Source organism: Micromys minutus (assembly GCF_963924665.1).
Source record: "Micromys minutus genome assembly, chromosome: 10".
Classification (NCBI taxonomy): Eukaryota; Metazoa; Chordata; class Mammalia; order Rodentia; family Muridae; genus Micromys; species Micromys minutus.
The window spans coordinates 52,839,929-52,856,633 of record NC_137979.1 but is presented as its reverse complement, the minus strand read 5'-3'; the positions used below and the strand labels follow the sequence as shown (position 1 = coordinate 52,856,633).

General features: G+C 43.5%; 1 protein-coding gene across 1 annotated transcript; it reads right to left on the bottom strand.

Annotated features, from left to right (window-relative positions):
* Positions 1-2,429: 2,429 nt before the first annotated feature.
* On the bottom strand, positions 2,430-4,146 carry LOC308426639 (cAMP-dependent protein kinase catalytic subunit PRKX). The gene has a single exon (XM_080924497.1). It carries the CDS (start codon positions 3,851-3,853, stop codon positions 2,819-2,821), a length of 1,035 nt encoding a protein of 344 aa, XP_080780623.1. The 5' UTR covers positions 3,854-4,146; the 3' UTR covers positions 2,430-2,818.
* Positions 4,147-16,705: the final 12,559 nt, after the last annotated feature.

Sequence of the window (16,705 nt, the reverse complement as noted above, 5' to 3'; positions counted from 1 at the left end):
GTTTGGAACTCCTCTGTTCTTCCCAAACACGCATAGGTCTCCATCAGAGGTACCACGAGCTGGGTGGCCCTGGGCGAACCACTTTTCTCTCTCCAAATCTTATTTTCTGACTTGTGAAATATGGAAACTAGTATCATTTGAAATAACGTACCTGATATCCATTCTTAGCTCCCAGAGTTCCTAACAGACTGATTTCACTCAGATGATCAGGTCTCCTACATGTCAGTTAATCTTAAGAGACATAATCCATCCCACCATACTTATAATAGCCTTGAAAATAACCTGCCATTGCTAAGTGTTCTGATCTTCCTGCTTCTGTCTCCAAATGCTGAGAAAACCGACCATGTTACCACCAAGCCCTGTTTACAGCCTGGGCATTGAACCTGATGCCCTGTGCACGCCGGACAAGCAGTCTCCCAGTGGGGACACTTCTCTGGTGCCTCCGCTACCACTTCTAGTGCTTGGCTTAAGAAGGGACATATCAAATTCTAACGAAAAGAGATATGTGGGTATGAAGTTGCTTCTGGTAAGAGACGGAGGAAGCCAGCTTTGGAGTGTGTGCTTCTAACTCTAGAATTTGGGAGTTCAAGGAAGGAGGATCAAGATCTCAAGGTTATTCCTGGTTCATAGCAAGTTTGCTATAGGCTAGACATGAATCCCTGTCTCAAAACAAAAGCAGCAGAGACGGAGCTGTTTCTTCTGAGGATAGAGGTTTGTATATGAGGCTTGGTATGGAAGCTACCATCATGTGCTCATGGAGAGAGTTGATGAGGGCAAAGCCCCAAAGGGAGAGAGAGAAATCCATAGAACCTGAGCACTTGAATGAACTTCTGGATCACTGAAACTCCAACCAGGGAAAAACCCTGTCTAAAACCATAAATCAAAAATAAATCTTCTGTTTCCTTGTCCTCACTTGGGAATCCCTTTCCCCCTTCTCTCTCTCTTCTTCTCTCTTCTCTCCCTGGCTGCTCTCCTGTCAGGTCTTCTGTATCCTGAGATTTGCTACAGTTGAGAATGACCTTGAATTCCTCTTGCTTCTAGAACCCAAAGGTTGAATGAAATTACAGATGTGAGCAGCCACCATGCCTTCTGTGTTGCTGAGCATGGAAGCCAGAGTTTTGAGTGTGCTAGGTAAGCAGTCACTCCCCAGGCTACATCCTCAGCCCTAAATGACTTCCCTCCCTCTCTCTGGTTCACTCTGTAGATCAGGCATGGGCCACCACCACCCAGGATGATCTATCTCTTAATAAATACTTCTATAGTTAGCTTGAATTTTTTTCCTTCAAGATTAACTGGCTTCAGATTTTGTAGGTGTTAGAGAAAAAATGATAAACTGAACCTTATTGGCTATTTCTGGTTTGGTGCCTGTGTTTTTCTTTTGGTTGTAGTCCTTGTGTAGGGGTTGGCATGATATCCAGGGAGCCAAATTTAATCTATTGTCTGTTTGTGTGAATAGTTTTATTAGTGGGCTAGGGATGTATCTCAGTGGTAGCATACATGAGGTCCTGGATTAAATCTCCATTAACCCTTTTTCTTAAAAAAAAAAAAAACTATGTATTTATTACCTTTATTAGCATACAGCCATACCCATTCATACAACTACTTTAGCATTTAAAAAAACTAAAATTAAATTTAGTATGTGTACAGAGGCCAAAGGACATTTTGGGAGGGTTTGTTCTATTATTCCTTATTTTAGGATAGAGTCTCTCCTTTTTCTGTTACGGTGTGTATTCCAAGCTAGCTAGCCAGCAAACTTCTTGATGATTCTCCTGTCTCCACCTCTCATCTTGCCACAGGAGAGTAGGGATTACAGAAGCACACACCATTGCATCTGGTTTGTGTGTGTGTGTGTCTGGGGATTGAGCCAGGGGTTGATGCTTTTTGCCACTGAGCCATATTATTAGCCTGCATTTTTCATTGAGTATTTGCAATGGAGATGTTTATGGTGCTCATAATAGCAGGTTTATCACCTGGCTTTTTACAGGAAAAGTTTACAAACCTTGCTTGCTCCGAGCCAATGCTTTACCGCCTCGGTGAGGATTCACCTGGAACCTATTGACTGATGCAGATGCAATTATCTACCAGGGAGGCTGGGCTTTACTGGAGGGGGAGGTCAGGATGCTGTGGACAAGTTACTGAAAACATGACCCACACTTCATGGTGGTTTTCAGAATGGCCCAGAACAGGACCTTACATAGGATAATGGAGACTAGGTTTACTCTTTCTATCTTTTTTCCTTTCCATCTTTTCAATATTCCTTTTTTCTTCTTTTCTTCTTCTTCCTTTATTTTTTATCAAAATGCAGAGAAAGACCTTTAAAAAATGCACATATCTCACCAGGTGTTATTGTTTTTTTTTTTTTTTTTTTTTGCCTGCAAGGTGACAGATTTTTCAGAAAGCTTTGAAAAATGAACATGTTACAGGCACAACAAAGTGTCAAAATTTCCAGTTTGCACAATTCCTGTGCACATACGCACTAACAGTTATAATCACATGTGTCAAAATCAAACTTTAAAAGTTTAGTAGAAAAACAAACAAATAAACAAACAAACAAACCAAATTCACAACACAAACACAAGATACACGAAGAAGGAGAAAATCTACAATTTAGCAGTTTTTTTCGAAGTTTTCACCAGGCAGATTTCCAGTGGTTGAAATGAGGCTGGGTCCCGAGGATGATGATTGTGTGAACCTTGCTGGAACTTGCAGACACACACCAAACCTTCTATTTTCACAGCAAGAAACTGAAACATACAACAATAAAATGGTCCCGATCATCAGTGCAGTACACGCTTCTTGCAGACATGAGTTCTCATCCTCAGAAGTTTTTGAACGTCTCCAGGTCTTTGTCAGACACAGAAGGTGTCTTGTCCAACTCACCCTCTGGGTAAGTTTCAAAGTTGGAGGTGTCGCCATCACCGGATAGCTTAGGCACAATGGGTGGCTTCAGTTTTCTTTGTGGCACAGACTCCCACTCCACACCTCGGAACCACCGGTGCCGCTTGATGTCTTCTGCCCCGTTCTTCATGCTGCCCAGGCGCCGGGTCCTGTCCACCACCAACAGCTTCTTGATGAGGTCCTTGGAGGTGAAATCCAGTTGTCTGGGGAAATCGATTTTGCACGCAAGGATTTTCTGGTAAATCCCAAACGGGTTGTCATCGAAAAACGGGGGGAACCCAGACAGCATCTCGAATATAAGGATGCCCAGTGCCCACCAGTCCACAGCCCTTCCATGCCCTTTGCTCTGAATGACTTCCGGGGCGAGGTATTCTGGTGTCCCGCAGAGAGTCCACGTCCTGTCCACCAGTTTCTTGGCGAAGCCGAAGTCGGTGAGTTTGATATGACCTTCCCTGTCCAGGAGGATGTTCTCCGGTTTCAGGTCCCTGTACACGATGTCCTTGGCGTGCAGGTATTCGATGGCGCACACGATCTCCGCGGCGAAGAAGACGGCCGCAACGGAGGAGAAGCGGCCACGGTTACGCAGGTAGGTGAACAGCTCTCCGCCCGGCACGAACTCCATCAGCATGTACAGGAAGCGGCTGTCGTGGCCGGTCCAGAGCAGCTTAATGAGGAAGGGGTGGCTGACTTCCTGCAGGACGGCTTTCTCATTCTGCACGTGTTGTTCCTGCCTCAGCCGGATGACGTCGGGGATGCTCATCACCTTCAGGGCGCAGTAGCGCCGGCCGCTCTTCTCCTTCACCAGGGTCACGCGGCCGAAGGTGCCCGTGCCCACGGTGGCGACGGTGTCCCAATCCTGTAACGCCGTCCTGGGTTGTGGGTCCGCGGCGGGCGCCGAGATCTTGGCGTCCACGGGGTCCGGGTCTCTGCCCGCGGCGGCAGCGGGCGGCTCCATGGCGCGGGGAACGCACGGGGTGACGGTGGCACCACGGCGGCCTGCGCATCGGCTGCTCACACGCGCGTTCCGGGGCCCGCGGCCGGGAGGACAATGGCTGCTCACACGCGCGATCCGGGGCCCGGGGCCCGCGGCCCGGAGGACAATGGCTGCTCACACGCGCGATCGGGGGCCCGCGACCGGGAGGACAATGGCTGCTTACACGCGCAATCCGGGGCCCGCGACCGGGAGGACAATGGTGGCTCACACGCGCGTTCCGGGGGCCCGCGGTCGGGAGGACAATGGCGGCGACCTCAGCTGGGCTCAGGGCGGTGGGTGTGGCTCCCGGAAGCCGCCCGACGGCTCCACGGAAGCCGCCCGACGGCTCCACGGACGCGGGACCGCAGCCAACGGCGACGATCCTCATCCCAGCCGGAAGCCGGCTGCGCTTCTTTCTAAAATCACTTCAAAATCTTTTACATTTTATATGTATGTGTATTTTGCCTCTATGCATGTGTATGTATCGTGTATGTGTCTGGTGCCTACGGAGTCTAGAAGAGGACTGCAGAGCCCCTGGAAGTCCTAGAACTCTAGTCCCTGGAACTAGAGTTATGAATGATTGTGAGCCACCACGTGAGTTCTAGGGCTTCAACTGGGTTTTCTACAAGAGCAAATGTGTCCTAAACCACTGAGCCATCCCTCTAGCCCCTGTTAGCTAATTTTTTTATTGCTGTAATAAAAAAGAGAGAATTTATTTGTCCTTACGGTTTCAGGGGTTAGAATCTATGGTAGTGGGAGCAGGAAGTAGGCTTGGAGGCTGGGGCAGAAACCAAGATTTATTTTGAACAGCAACATAAAGCAGAGCAAGCAAATCCTCTGGTCTTAACTCTCAAAGCCTGCCTCCGGGAACATATTTTCTCCAACAAGACCCCTCTTCCTAAATGCCCCTAATAGTGCCGTGAGCTGGGGACCAGGCATTAAGATGCCCCAGGTTACGGAGGCTATTCCTCATTCAAAAAAAACGTCTCATTTTCTTTGTTGTTGACGCCAATCTCAGACAAGGTCTGACACCAAGGGCTCTAATGTTTGTTGTCCTAGTTTGTATCCAGTGGGAAAGAAGTTAAAAAAAAAAGTCATTGTTTCAATGTTTGCAGTAAACTAAAACTGGAGAATCACTTTGATAGATACCAGAGGCATTAAAAAGCCATTCTAAGAAGCAATAGATAAATGGACTGTTTTCTTCTTAACCTTTGTATACCAAGTTTGTTTGTTTGTTTCCATTGTGAGCCTAGGTCTTTCTTATGTTTGTTTGTTTGTAGCCCTGGCTGTCCTGGAACTCACTATGTAGACCAGGCTGGCCTTGAACTTAGAGATATGCCTGTCTCTGCCCCCTGAGTACTGGGATTATAGCCTTGTACCACCACCCTGCCTGGCTTGAAACAGGACCTTAAGCAGCTTAGACAGGCCTGACTTGTTAGCTAATGGTGGCCTTGAACATCTGATCCTCTGCCTCTATGTCCAGAATTCAGGGATTCCAAGTTGCACATCACTCGCCTGGTCCTTTGCACATTATTTATAAAAGATACATTAAAAATGTATACATATGTATATATATATATATATATATATATATATATATATATATATATATATATATGTATGTATGTATACATAGAAAAGTTACAGGAGAGATGGCTCAGTGGTTAAGAGCATGTACTGGACGTCCGGGGGTTCCAGATGGCTCACCTATAATCCCATCTCCAGGGAGATCTGATGCTTTTGGCCTTCACAGGCACCTGCCCTCAGGAAGATACTCATACAAAAATCATTGCAAGATAGAAACACTGTGTCTCTTTGGCGTCCTTTTTGGTTATTTAACCTTCTCTACTGATTACACACTCCGGAAACATTGATGAGAATCTCTTGTTCTTAGTAAATATCATTTTGAATGCATGAACAGAAAGTATATTCGATTAATGATGGGGTTTGAGATTGTTTTTCTCACACATTCTCTTTTCATATATTTATATTAGAAAGGCATTCCTTTTTGTCACTAAGGAAAATGAAACATGAAAACCTGCAGAGAAAGACTGCATGCCAAATTCATGATGGCTGTTTCCCCCAGGGAAAGCGAGAAGGGAGGGGAAATTTTCGGGTTTTTTTAAATATAAAAACATCTGAAGAAAAAAAAAATTTTGGGAACACGATTTTCCATGGTTGCATAATAGTTTATCATATGACTATGCCAATTATTTTTAAACCGATCTCCTTTTGTACATGTTTGTGTCTTTTTCAACTTGTTCTCCTATGCAGCTTCCAGATGAATAACCTTGTTTTATGCATACTTCTGATTGTTTCCTTAGACTCCGATTCCTAGACTGGAATTATAGGGTATAACGTGTGTTTTGACATCTATTTGTAGATTCCTTTTTCAATAAGGTCCAAACCAATTCAGTGGGTAGGGTTTTAAAGCCACAATAACAAGTTATAAAAAAAGGAATGGCCGCTGAGGGTTTAATACTGAAAACAATTCCTGAAAAATTCTAAGCTGGGCATGGTGCTCATGCTTGTAATCCCAGTACTTGGGAGACTAAGGCAGGAGGATGATTCCAGCCACCCTGGGGTATGTATCTAGTACTAAGCCAGCCTGGAGTATATAGCATGAGACGTTGTCTCAAAAGACAAACAGACTAAACATCCCTCCCTGAAAAAGCACCTGGACCAAAAAAAAAAAAAAAGAAAAAAGAAAAAAAAAAAAAACACTCCAAAACAACCCATCCCCCCCAAAAAGGTCAAATCAGCCAATCAACTGAAGGGAACCAGTTCAGTTCTAGTCTTGTTCCTTCTTTCTCCCCCTTTCTTTCTTCTCCCTCCCCCACCTGACTTCTTCTCCTCTTGAGGTATACTCTTGCTATGCTGTCTAGGATAGTCTTTAATTCATAGGCTTATACCCCTTTGGAGGTGAGTGACCCTTTTACAAGGCTTGCTTTAGACCATTGGAAAGCACAGACATGGACCTTACGATTCATAACTGTAGCAAAATTACAGTTACAAAGTAGCAACAAAAGTAACTATGTTTGGGGGTCGCCAGGACATGAGGAATTGTATTAAAGGGTTGCAGCATTAGAAAAGTTGCAAACCATTGTTCTAGGGTCTTAATGCCTCTCAGCAGGTAAGAAAACAGCTCCACAGTTACCCTGTCTACTGTTTCAAGAAGTGGATATAGTCTAGCATTTTTCTCTTGTCTTGCAAGAGATGAGATTACATTGTTTTGTAATGATATTAAAGGTCACTGAATCTGTTTTCAGTAGGGCTCTTTGCTTCTGACTCAACTGGATGTCAGGTAATGTGACTGACTGACTTCCGCTTCTAAGGAATTCCGTTTCCCTGGATCCCAGTGACCTTCAGCACACCTACCCTGTTTGCTTCCCATGTTGTCAGTCTTAACTTTCCATGCTGAAGGCACTGCCATTATCCAGCAAAGACAAGCCTAAACTTTTGGCGAGACATTTTAGGGGCGTTACCTTGAAGACCAAGTGTTTGCTATGTAGCCCAGGCTGACCTAGAACTCACCATCCTATGGTCTCATTCTTCTAAGTGTTGGTATTACAGGAGTGTGTCATGATACCAGGCTATGACTGTCTTATAAGATGACAAGGGCTGGGGAGATGGCTCAGTAAAGAGTTTGCAAAACAGGCATGAAGATCCCCCCTCCCCAACAGGCATGTTAAAAAGTCAGACAGGAAGCCTGGCATGGTGGTGCACACCTTTGATCCCAGCACTCAGGAGACAAAGGCAGGTGGATGGCTGACAGTTTGAGGCCTGGTCTACCAGAGTGGCTCCAGGGTCAGTTGAGAAACCTTGTCTCAAAAGTGAGATGAAGAGTAATGGACACCAGGGCTTAACTTCTGGTATACACATAGAAAGACAGGCAGGCACACACACAGACACAGATATAGACAGACAGACAGACACACACACACACAAATATTTGCTATTTTTAAATCTAAGAGAATGCAGATGGAAGAGGCTCTCTTGTGATTATCCCAATTAGCTACAATTAACCAAAATGACATACCTCTAAGAAATACATAAACAGACAAATTCACACTAGAATATTACTATCTATCTAGGAGTCAATTATATTATGTAAAAGATGCACAATCGGACCCTCTTTTCTGCTCTGTCACGGCACACAGACTGAAAGGCAGATATCTGAAGGTAAGAAGAGAAATGAGCCAGGAATCTGAAAGATGTGAGTCTTTAGGTAAAGCCGAGGAGAAGGAAATGGAGCTGAGGAGGCAGGCCAAGTCTAGGTAATGCCAGGAATACCACTCAAAACAGTTTGGGCGGGATCCAGAAGGCAAGAGCAGTCATTGAGGGATTTTTTTTTTTTTTTTTTTTAAAGCAGTGGTTTGACATTGACACATGAGCTTAGGAGTCATGTTGATCTCATTCTGGCCCACAGTCTCTGCATTACCCATAAAGACTGCATCGCACAAATATTTCCCCATCTCCTCCCCTGCCCTTGGAGAATTGTGTTGTAGCTACTACAGAGTGCATTCTGAAGATGATTGGAACCGACTTCCTTTTGGTCTGCTCATGTAGCTTGGTTGTCCAAAGTGGTTGCCTCGGAGTGATGCCCCGCTCCCTTTCCCTGGGGGCAGAGGCTGCTACCTCATCTCGAAAAGACGTGTTGCTTCATGGGATCGGCTTACAGCACAGCACGCACAGATAGCTCTGCAAACATTTCATTGTAATACTTCCATGCTTAAATCACCAAATTGGCTCTGGAAAATATGCAATCTCTTCAAATTACATTTTCTTTTAGCTCGGAATTCACAGCCTAACAAGCTAGCTCGTATACTTGAGACATTTGAAAATGGGTACGCAAAATGGCCTTGGGTTTCGTGATTCTCTGTTTGGGAAAACAAAACAGAATAAAAAGGCACAATATTGGGAATTGAGGAGATGGCTCAGCTGGGATAGGGGTAGCTACGGAGGCAGGAGGATTGGAGTTCAGATCTCTAGTACTCTTGAACAGTTGCACACAGGTAGCACTAACCTGCACTAGGGAGATGGACAGGCAGATCTCATCAGCTTGCTGGCCAGCCAGTCTAGCTGACAATGGGAGGTCTACATCCATCAAGAGTTCTTGTCTGAGAAAACACGGTAGAGAGCAACAGAAGAGGACAATTGATGACCTCTGGCTTCTTCCTGCACATGTACGAAGGTAAGTACATACATGTATACATCAGCTGTGCTGTGTGACCATGCCCTGTCACCTTTCTGGACTGTATCTGAGACAGTACAGAAGGGACTTAGCTTGTGTTGCTCAGTGCTTCCATGATAAAGTATCCAAATTGGATGGCATAAAATAGCTGGGATTTATTCTTCCACAAGTTCTGTCTCCCCCTGGTCCCAGTACTTGTGATTCCACCCAGGGCCCTGAGTATGGGAGGCAACTCCTACAGTTCTGAAGGCAGGAAGTGCAAAGTCAAGGTGCTCTGTGGTGGCTAATCTTGGCTGTCGACCCTGACACGTCTGTAAGAGGGCCCTCCATTAAGGAATTGCCTGCATCCGGTTGGCTGGCCTATGGATGTCTGTGGAGCATTTTGGTTGCTAGTTGTATGCAGGCCCAGTACCCTGTGGGTGGTACCGTCCATAGGCAGTTGGGCCTGGGACATATGAGGAGGGTAAAGAAACATGAACCTGAAAGCAAGCCACTAGGCAGCTTTCCTCCATAATTTCTGCTTCAGATCCTGTTCTGACTTCCCTCCATGATTGACTATGATTGGGAAGCAAAGCTGAAATAAACTGTCTCCTCCTCAATTTGGTTTTCAGAAAGTTGTTTTATTATTATCTTAAAATTTTAAAAACTTCTTTTTGGTTTATGTATATGAGTGTTTTGTCTGAATGTCTGTCTGTACAACACACATGCAGTGCCTGTGGAAGCCAGAAGAGGGTGTCAGGTCCTTTTGAAATGGAGTTACAAACAGTTATAAGAAACCATGTGGGTGCTGGGAATCAAATCCAGGTCCTCTTCAAGAACAAGAGGACTTGTTTTTTTTGTTTGTTTTTGTTTGTTTTTTGTTTTTTTGTTTTTTGTTTTTGTTTGTTTTTTTGTTTTTTGTTTTTTTGTTTTTTGTTTTTTTGTTTTTTGTTTTTTTTTGTTTTTTTGTTTTTTTTTGTTTTGGAGATGGGGGTTCACTCTTTATCCCTGTATACCAGATTGGCCACACACTCCCAGAGATCTGCTTGTCTCTGCCTCCAGAGTTCTGAGAACTAATGGCATGTGCCACTATGCTTGGCTAGTAGCCAGTGTTCTTATTAAACACAGAGACATCTCTTTAGTCACTGGACAATGGGATTTTTTTTTCAGGATTTATTTATTTGTGTGTACAGTGCTCTGCCTACATGTATGCTTGCAGGCCAGAAGAGGGCACTAGATTACATTACAGATGGCCGTGAGCAGCCATGTGGTGGCTGGGAATCGAACTCAGGACCTCTAGAAGAGCAGTCAGTGCTCTTAACCACTGAGCCATCTCTCCAGCCCTTTTATTTTGATTTCTTTTAAATCACAGCATCAGAAAGTGAGCTAGAACTTGCCCCCTTATTGAAGGCTCTAGTTTCTGGTGACAGTCAGCAATCCTTAGTGTTCCTTGGCATCCCTCTGTATCACACCGATCACATCATTCTTTCCGTGTGTTTCTAGCATTTTCATCTTTTTAAAGAGGTACCACTTTACAAAAAACAAACAAACAAACAAACAAACAACAACAACAACAACAAAAAACAAACCGAAAAAACAAGGAAACCACCACTCACATCAAAACAGGACCCATTCTGGTGACCTCACCTTAACTTGGTTGGGCTTGCCAAGATCCTAAGGTCATAGTCACAGGAGTCAGGGGTTGGGGCTTTGACACATCACTTCTGGGAACACAGGTCTACCCATGGCAGGGAGTTGTTTAGCTCACTTGACTCTTGGACATGACTCTGAAATACAAGGTCTGCTCAGTTTTAACACTTAGGCAGAGGGCATGATGGTCACTTTAAGGCCGAGCAAATGTAGGTGTGATAGGATTGGTAGTGGGTTCTTTGCAGAAGGTTTCTGTTGTTGTTGGTTTTTGTTTTTTTCCTGTCCTATGGTGAGAATGTTAGAGCTGAATTAAACTAGCTGTAGAAAGTGGTTGGAGAACCAGCTGAATCAGGTAAGGTCTTCTAAAGGGTTATACAGGCAAAGTCCGATGCTGGGAAAAATTTAGTGGGTGATGAACTCTTTTGGAAATCTATGGGTATTTGATTATTACCCCTTGATCAGCATAGTCAAAAATGCACACAAGTGACATTTGCCATCTCAGAAACTTTTAAAGTATTTATTCTGTATGCATGTGTGTGTGTGCATGTGTGTATATGTGTGTATGACACGTCCCAGAGGTCAGAAGAAGGCATTGGCTTCACTGGAGTTAAATGCAGTTGTGAGCCACCTTTTGGGTGTTAGGAACTGAACTCAAGTTCTCTGCAAGACCACCTCTCCAACCTCTCAGCTAGTTTTCTTATTCAGCCCAGGCCCACCTGTGTAGGGATGCTGCCTCCCACAGTGGTCTGAACACACCCCCATGATTCATCAACCAAGACAATGACTTACAGACTTTCCTACAGGCCACTGTGATGGAGGCAATTCTTTACTTGCCATCCTCCCTTCCCAGGTGGCTCTAGGATGTGTCAAGCTGAAAACAAAACAAAACCAACAACAAAAACAAAAACCCAGAAATCCAAGCAAGCAAACAAACAAAACCCCCAACCAAACAAAAAACCAACTAACCAGGACAGATATTTGGGGGATGAAATATAAGCAATACCTGGTTAGAAGTATTGGCAGGAAAGCTATCACCCTCTCCATCTCCTTCATAAGAGTTTAGAAGCCTGAGAGCTCCTCCCTGTCTGCCAGTCTGACCTACCTTCTCTTATCTATTTGAAAGGCCTATGGTTTTACAGTTGGCTTCATCAGCTGCCAACCCTATGATCTCTCAAGTCAGCTCCCCACAGCTAGCTCAGTCGGCTAGTGGCCAGCGTCCTCATCCCACAGTCCCAAGGGCAGAAAACCAGACTGGCTTCTTGCATACCATTTCCAAATCTGCTGATGCCCCACTCACCTACTGTAACCATGGCTACCTGGGATCTTTCCTTATGTTCTCATATTGTGTCCTCTGCTCCAGTAGCACTGAAAATGCAAATTCATGGCCTTCAACCCAGCGACTGAATTAGGATCTCAGGAGTAAAGCCCAGAGTACTGTCCTCCAGCCATCAGCTGGGTCGATTTTCTCAGAGGGGATTGTTTAGGGACTGTCAGTGAATATATCAAGTTAGAGGATAAGAAACAAATGCTGGGCATAGGGTCAGGGTGGGGGGATACACAGATCTAGAGAGATATTAGAAGGAGACCTGAACTGGTGACTTCAGTTTCCATCTTGGAGACCAGATTTGCTGGAAGAAGAGGCCATAAAAGAGTTCAGAATGTGGATTAACCATAGACCCTGTAGGAACAGGACTAGCCACGAATATTCCAAAGGCTGAAGCAAAGACCAGAGCACAGTGATGGGAGAAGGAGGCTCATGTTGACAGGGATAACTTCCTGGGGGCTGTTTTACCAGTGCTGAGCAAATCTGGACGCAGCCAGACTAGCCACGGATTGATTCACTAATAGCCTAGGTTGGGCATGATCTTGAGGTAATTCTCTACTCCAGTCTCATGACTGCTGCGAACTATTAGGTGGGTATTGTCCTGTCCTGTGACCACCTAACATTAAGTTGAATTCATAAAATTTTAAAAATGAAGGAAGCTAATTTTTAAAGCTTTTAAAGCTGACTACCTGATGCCTGCTTTTCTTCATGGCACAGATGCTGTAGGAAATTAGAAACTCACAGTATGAAAAAAGCTTTGCAGGAGTACCATTCTTAACATAACCATACTCCAGACAGTTTTTTTTTTAAAGTGGTGGAGACAATACCTCCATGTAAAAATATATTAATGGCTGGAACAGAAGAAATTCCAAGTCCAGATGGTAAGCATTTTCTTGCAAAGTCATATTAAATTTAATGTTAGCCCAGGAAAACAGAAACACGTTTTAAGCAAAGGATTTTAAATATTCTTATGACTGTGTGTAGATTTTTACCACTGGCCTAGGATATCGTTATAAAGGGTACCATGCGAAGTGATTAGTAAATATCCAATAAAAAGTACAAATCTTTTGGTTAAAAATGCTCTTCAGAACATGCTGTTATAATATCTCCATCTTTAAAACTTACATTTATTCTTATGTGTGGGTGTATATGTGTGTATGTTTGTGCATGCCAGAGGATACTTTCTGCCCCTCTTTCTGTTGTTTGGGGCCCCACGGTTCAAACTATGGTCCTAAAACTTGGACACAGTGCTATAATCTGCTGCTCCATCTCTCCCGCCATGTCATGGCGTTTCTGTTGAAATGTTCTGTTAAGTGATACTTATGGGAAAAGAATTTTTCGCATGTGTGTATTTGTGGTATGCACACATGTGGCTATATGTGATGTAGTACATGTGTATGCGTTCATGTGCTTATGAAAGCCAGAAGAGAATGCTGGGTGTCTTTTTGAAGCAGGATCTCTTGACGAACCCAGAGCTTGTGGACTTGGATCCCTAGCTAGCCAGCTTGCTCTAGGGATCCCTTGTCTCTGCCACCTGAGCTCTGGGATTGTAGGTGAGCATCAGACCCTCCTGGCTTTTATGTGGGCTCTAGGAATTAAAATTCTGGTCCTCACACTGGTATGCTAAGTGCTTTGGCTTCTGAGTCATCTCCTCAAACCAAAGATTGGTTTTATTGGTATGAAATTGGTGTTATTTTACTTGAGACAAATGCTTAAATCAATGATTCTATAAAAGGTTCACAGTACAATCCTACAGAGAGCAAATTAGAAGTCACAAGGGGACACAGTAGCTTTGGAAAGCTTTTTGCAGTTCCCACACGTGTCAAAGGTATGTGCTGATACAATTTGTATTGGAAATGGTTTCCAACTTCAGGGAGGAAGCAAAGGATGATTTGCTCAAGAATTGTTTTTTTTCTTTGTTTGCCCTCAAAACTGTTGTCTAAATTGTTGCTGTAAGGAACCCTGAGGCACATCTGATGATGATACTGAATCTAATGAGACTCAAGCTTCTCTTAGTGTAATTTAGATGGGGCAGGTGTTCTCAAAGCACTGTGCTGTGTTGAGCAGACCTGCATCACCTGGGCAACTGTCACCCAGGTTGACCAGATGGGTGGCTTGCATCTTCAAACCCAGTGATTTGAAGGCTGAAGCAGGAGGATTGCTGTGAGTTTGAGGTCTGCCTGGGTTCCTAGCAGAGTGAATTACAGAGTGAAACCTATTGCAATGAAACAGGGCTGGATATACTTCAGCAGTGGAGTGCCTGCCTAGTAGGCCTAGGGCCTTAGGTTCCTTCTCTAGCAAGGGGACTGGGTAGAGGGAAGGAAGGAAATAATGGGTCCCTTGGAAAGAGGCTCAGTAGGTAAAAGCATTTGTCTTGCAAACCAGATGCATTCAGTTTGACATAAAGGTAAAAGGAGAAAGAGCCAATTCTACTAAGTTATCATTTCTCTCTCACACACACTTCTGCTGCCCCCATACACACTAACAACGGACGAATAAATAAAGAGTAAATACCAGAGTTCTACTCTAGACTGACCCCCATAAGTTCCACCCCTAGGTGTGGGATGCAGCCATCTGTGTTTAGCAAGTCCTCCAGGTAATGCTGATGCATACTCAAGTTCCAGAAGCAATGGGCTGGTAGTTTCTAAGCTTGCTTTGGATCTGAGTGCCCTTGGAGCTTTTACAAACCACCCTCATTCTGACTGCAGGAAATTCTGATTCAGTGGACTAGGGAAGGATTTTAGCAATCAAAGTTAACAAGTCTTCTCCTCCCTTTCCTTTCTTACCTTTAGTAGTAGTACTACTACTAAACCTACTACTGATGCTATGACTTCTACTACTACGAATCGTATGTAGCCCAGGTTGACCTTGAATTCACCATATGATCAATGGTGTTCTGGATTATAAGGACATGCTGTATTGGTTTTCTTCAAGCTGAGAATTGAACCCAGGTCTGTGTGCATTTGAGATACCCATTCTAGCAACTGAGCCATATCCCCAGACTTCCTTTTCTCCTTACTATAACAGTTTTCTGCCATGAGACTGATCTTTTAGTATTATTATTATTTTTCTATCTCAGTCCAAGCCTATTACTGTGTATATACAAAGTTCAAAAATCATTGGCTGGATGAATGAATCTCATAGTAATATTTTGCTGTGGGGAGAACGGTCATTTCTTCCTGTTCAATGTTATTTTCTTTTTCTGAGAGTGTTTTTGGTTTTGTTTTGTTTACATTTAGATACATATAATTGATGTGAGCCTTAATCCCTACCTTTCATCTTTGTCCTTACCGATTTCTAGGTATCAGATGATAGTCCCCTGAATAGTTTACATATAATGTGTACTTTTGAAATAGCCAAGGGGGAGTGTGTATAAAAACTCTTTTTTACTTAAAGTTTTCTGGCTTGAACATTTCTGATTTGGGCCTACACTGGTAAGGCATCTTAGTCAAGAGATGCATTGGAAGTGACTTTCCTATTAACATTAGTCCTTCTCATTTTATTATTTTTATGTCTTTTAAAATCTTTATTTCATATATTAATTAAAGTCAATACTAAACATTTAAAGGTGTTAAGGAAAACAACAACAATAAAACAAATATCCATGTACCCAACTTTAAAAAGACTATTACTGGGATAATAATGGGTGGGGTGGTACGTTCGGATGGATCTCTGTGCATTTTCAGCCATTCTGATCTATGTAGTAAGTTACAGGCCAGAAAGGCTTATACAGTGAGACCATGTCTGTAAAGTGACAAAGTATTATTCTAAGGACTTCAGATGTTGCTCAGTGGTAGTATGCTTGCCCATCATGTGTAAGACATTGGGTTTGATTCCTAACATTACACAAACAGAGGAGGCTATCAACACATTGAATGCTTTTGTGTATTTTTTTTGTATTTTGAGCTTTTTTCATTTGTGTGTATGAGTGTTTTTGCTAAATGTATCTGTGCATATCGCATGCATGCTTGGTGTCCACGGAAGTTAGAAAAGGGGCATCATATCCCTTGGAACTGGAATTATAGATGGTTGTGAGCTACCATGTGGGTGCTGGAAACTGAGTCCAGATCATCTGCAAGAGCAACAGATACTCTTAACCACCAAACCATCTCTCCAGCCCCTGGTTTAAAAACATTATGCTTTGGGAAGTCTAAAGAAAATTGTCCGAAGATTATGTCTATACCCCCTTTTCTGAGCTGCCACATATTTGAAAGTATTGCTTAAAATTCACAAGTTTCTGCCCCCCAACCTCTGCTAGGTTTCCCAGCATTTTCTGAAATCTTAACTTCCATTTCCCATTTCAAAGCTACAAATTATGCTAGTGGGTGGTTGGCAACAAAGTGTGTGCCGTAAGAAGCAGGAGAATATGAATTGCATACATTGGCTTGCTCAGTTTAATGTCACAACCTAGCATTTGAAATAGTGATGTAGCAATTGTTCTCTACCCGCAGTTAACTTTTGTGTGACTCCTTTCCTGAGCCTTTCAGATCTTATATAACACACGGAGGTGTTTCTTAAGGGCCCTGTTCATTGCTTTGTGAATAATGGGAATAATAAACACTTAGCATTTCTTGATTGACTTTCTAGAGCTGTCCCTTGTATATTAAATCATACGGCTAGAACTTATGATTTTGGGATCACTTTAATCCGTAGGAGTGAGTTTAAGCAGATGGAATGCTTTTGGATT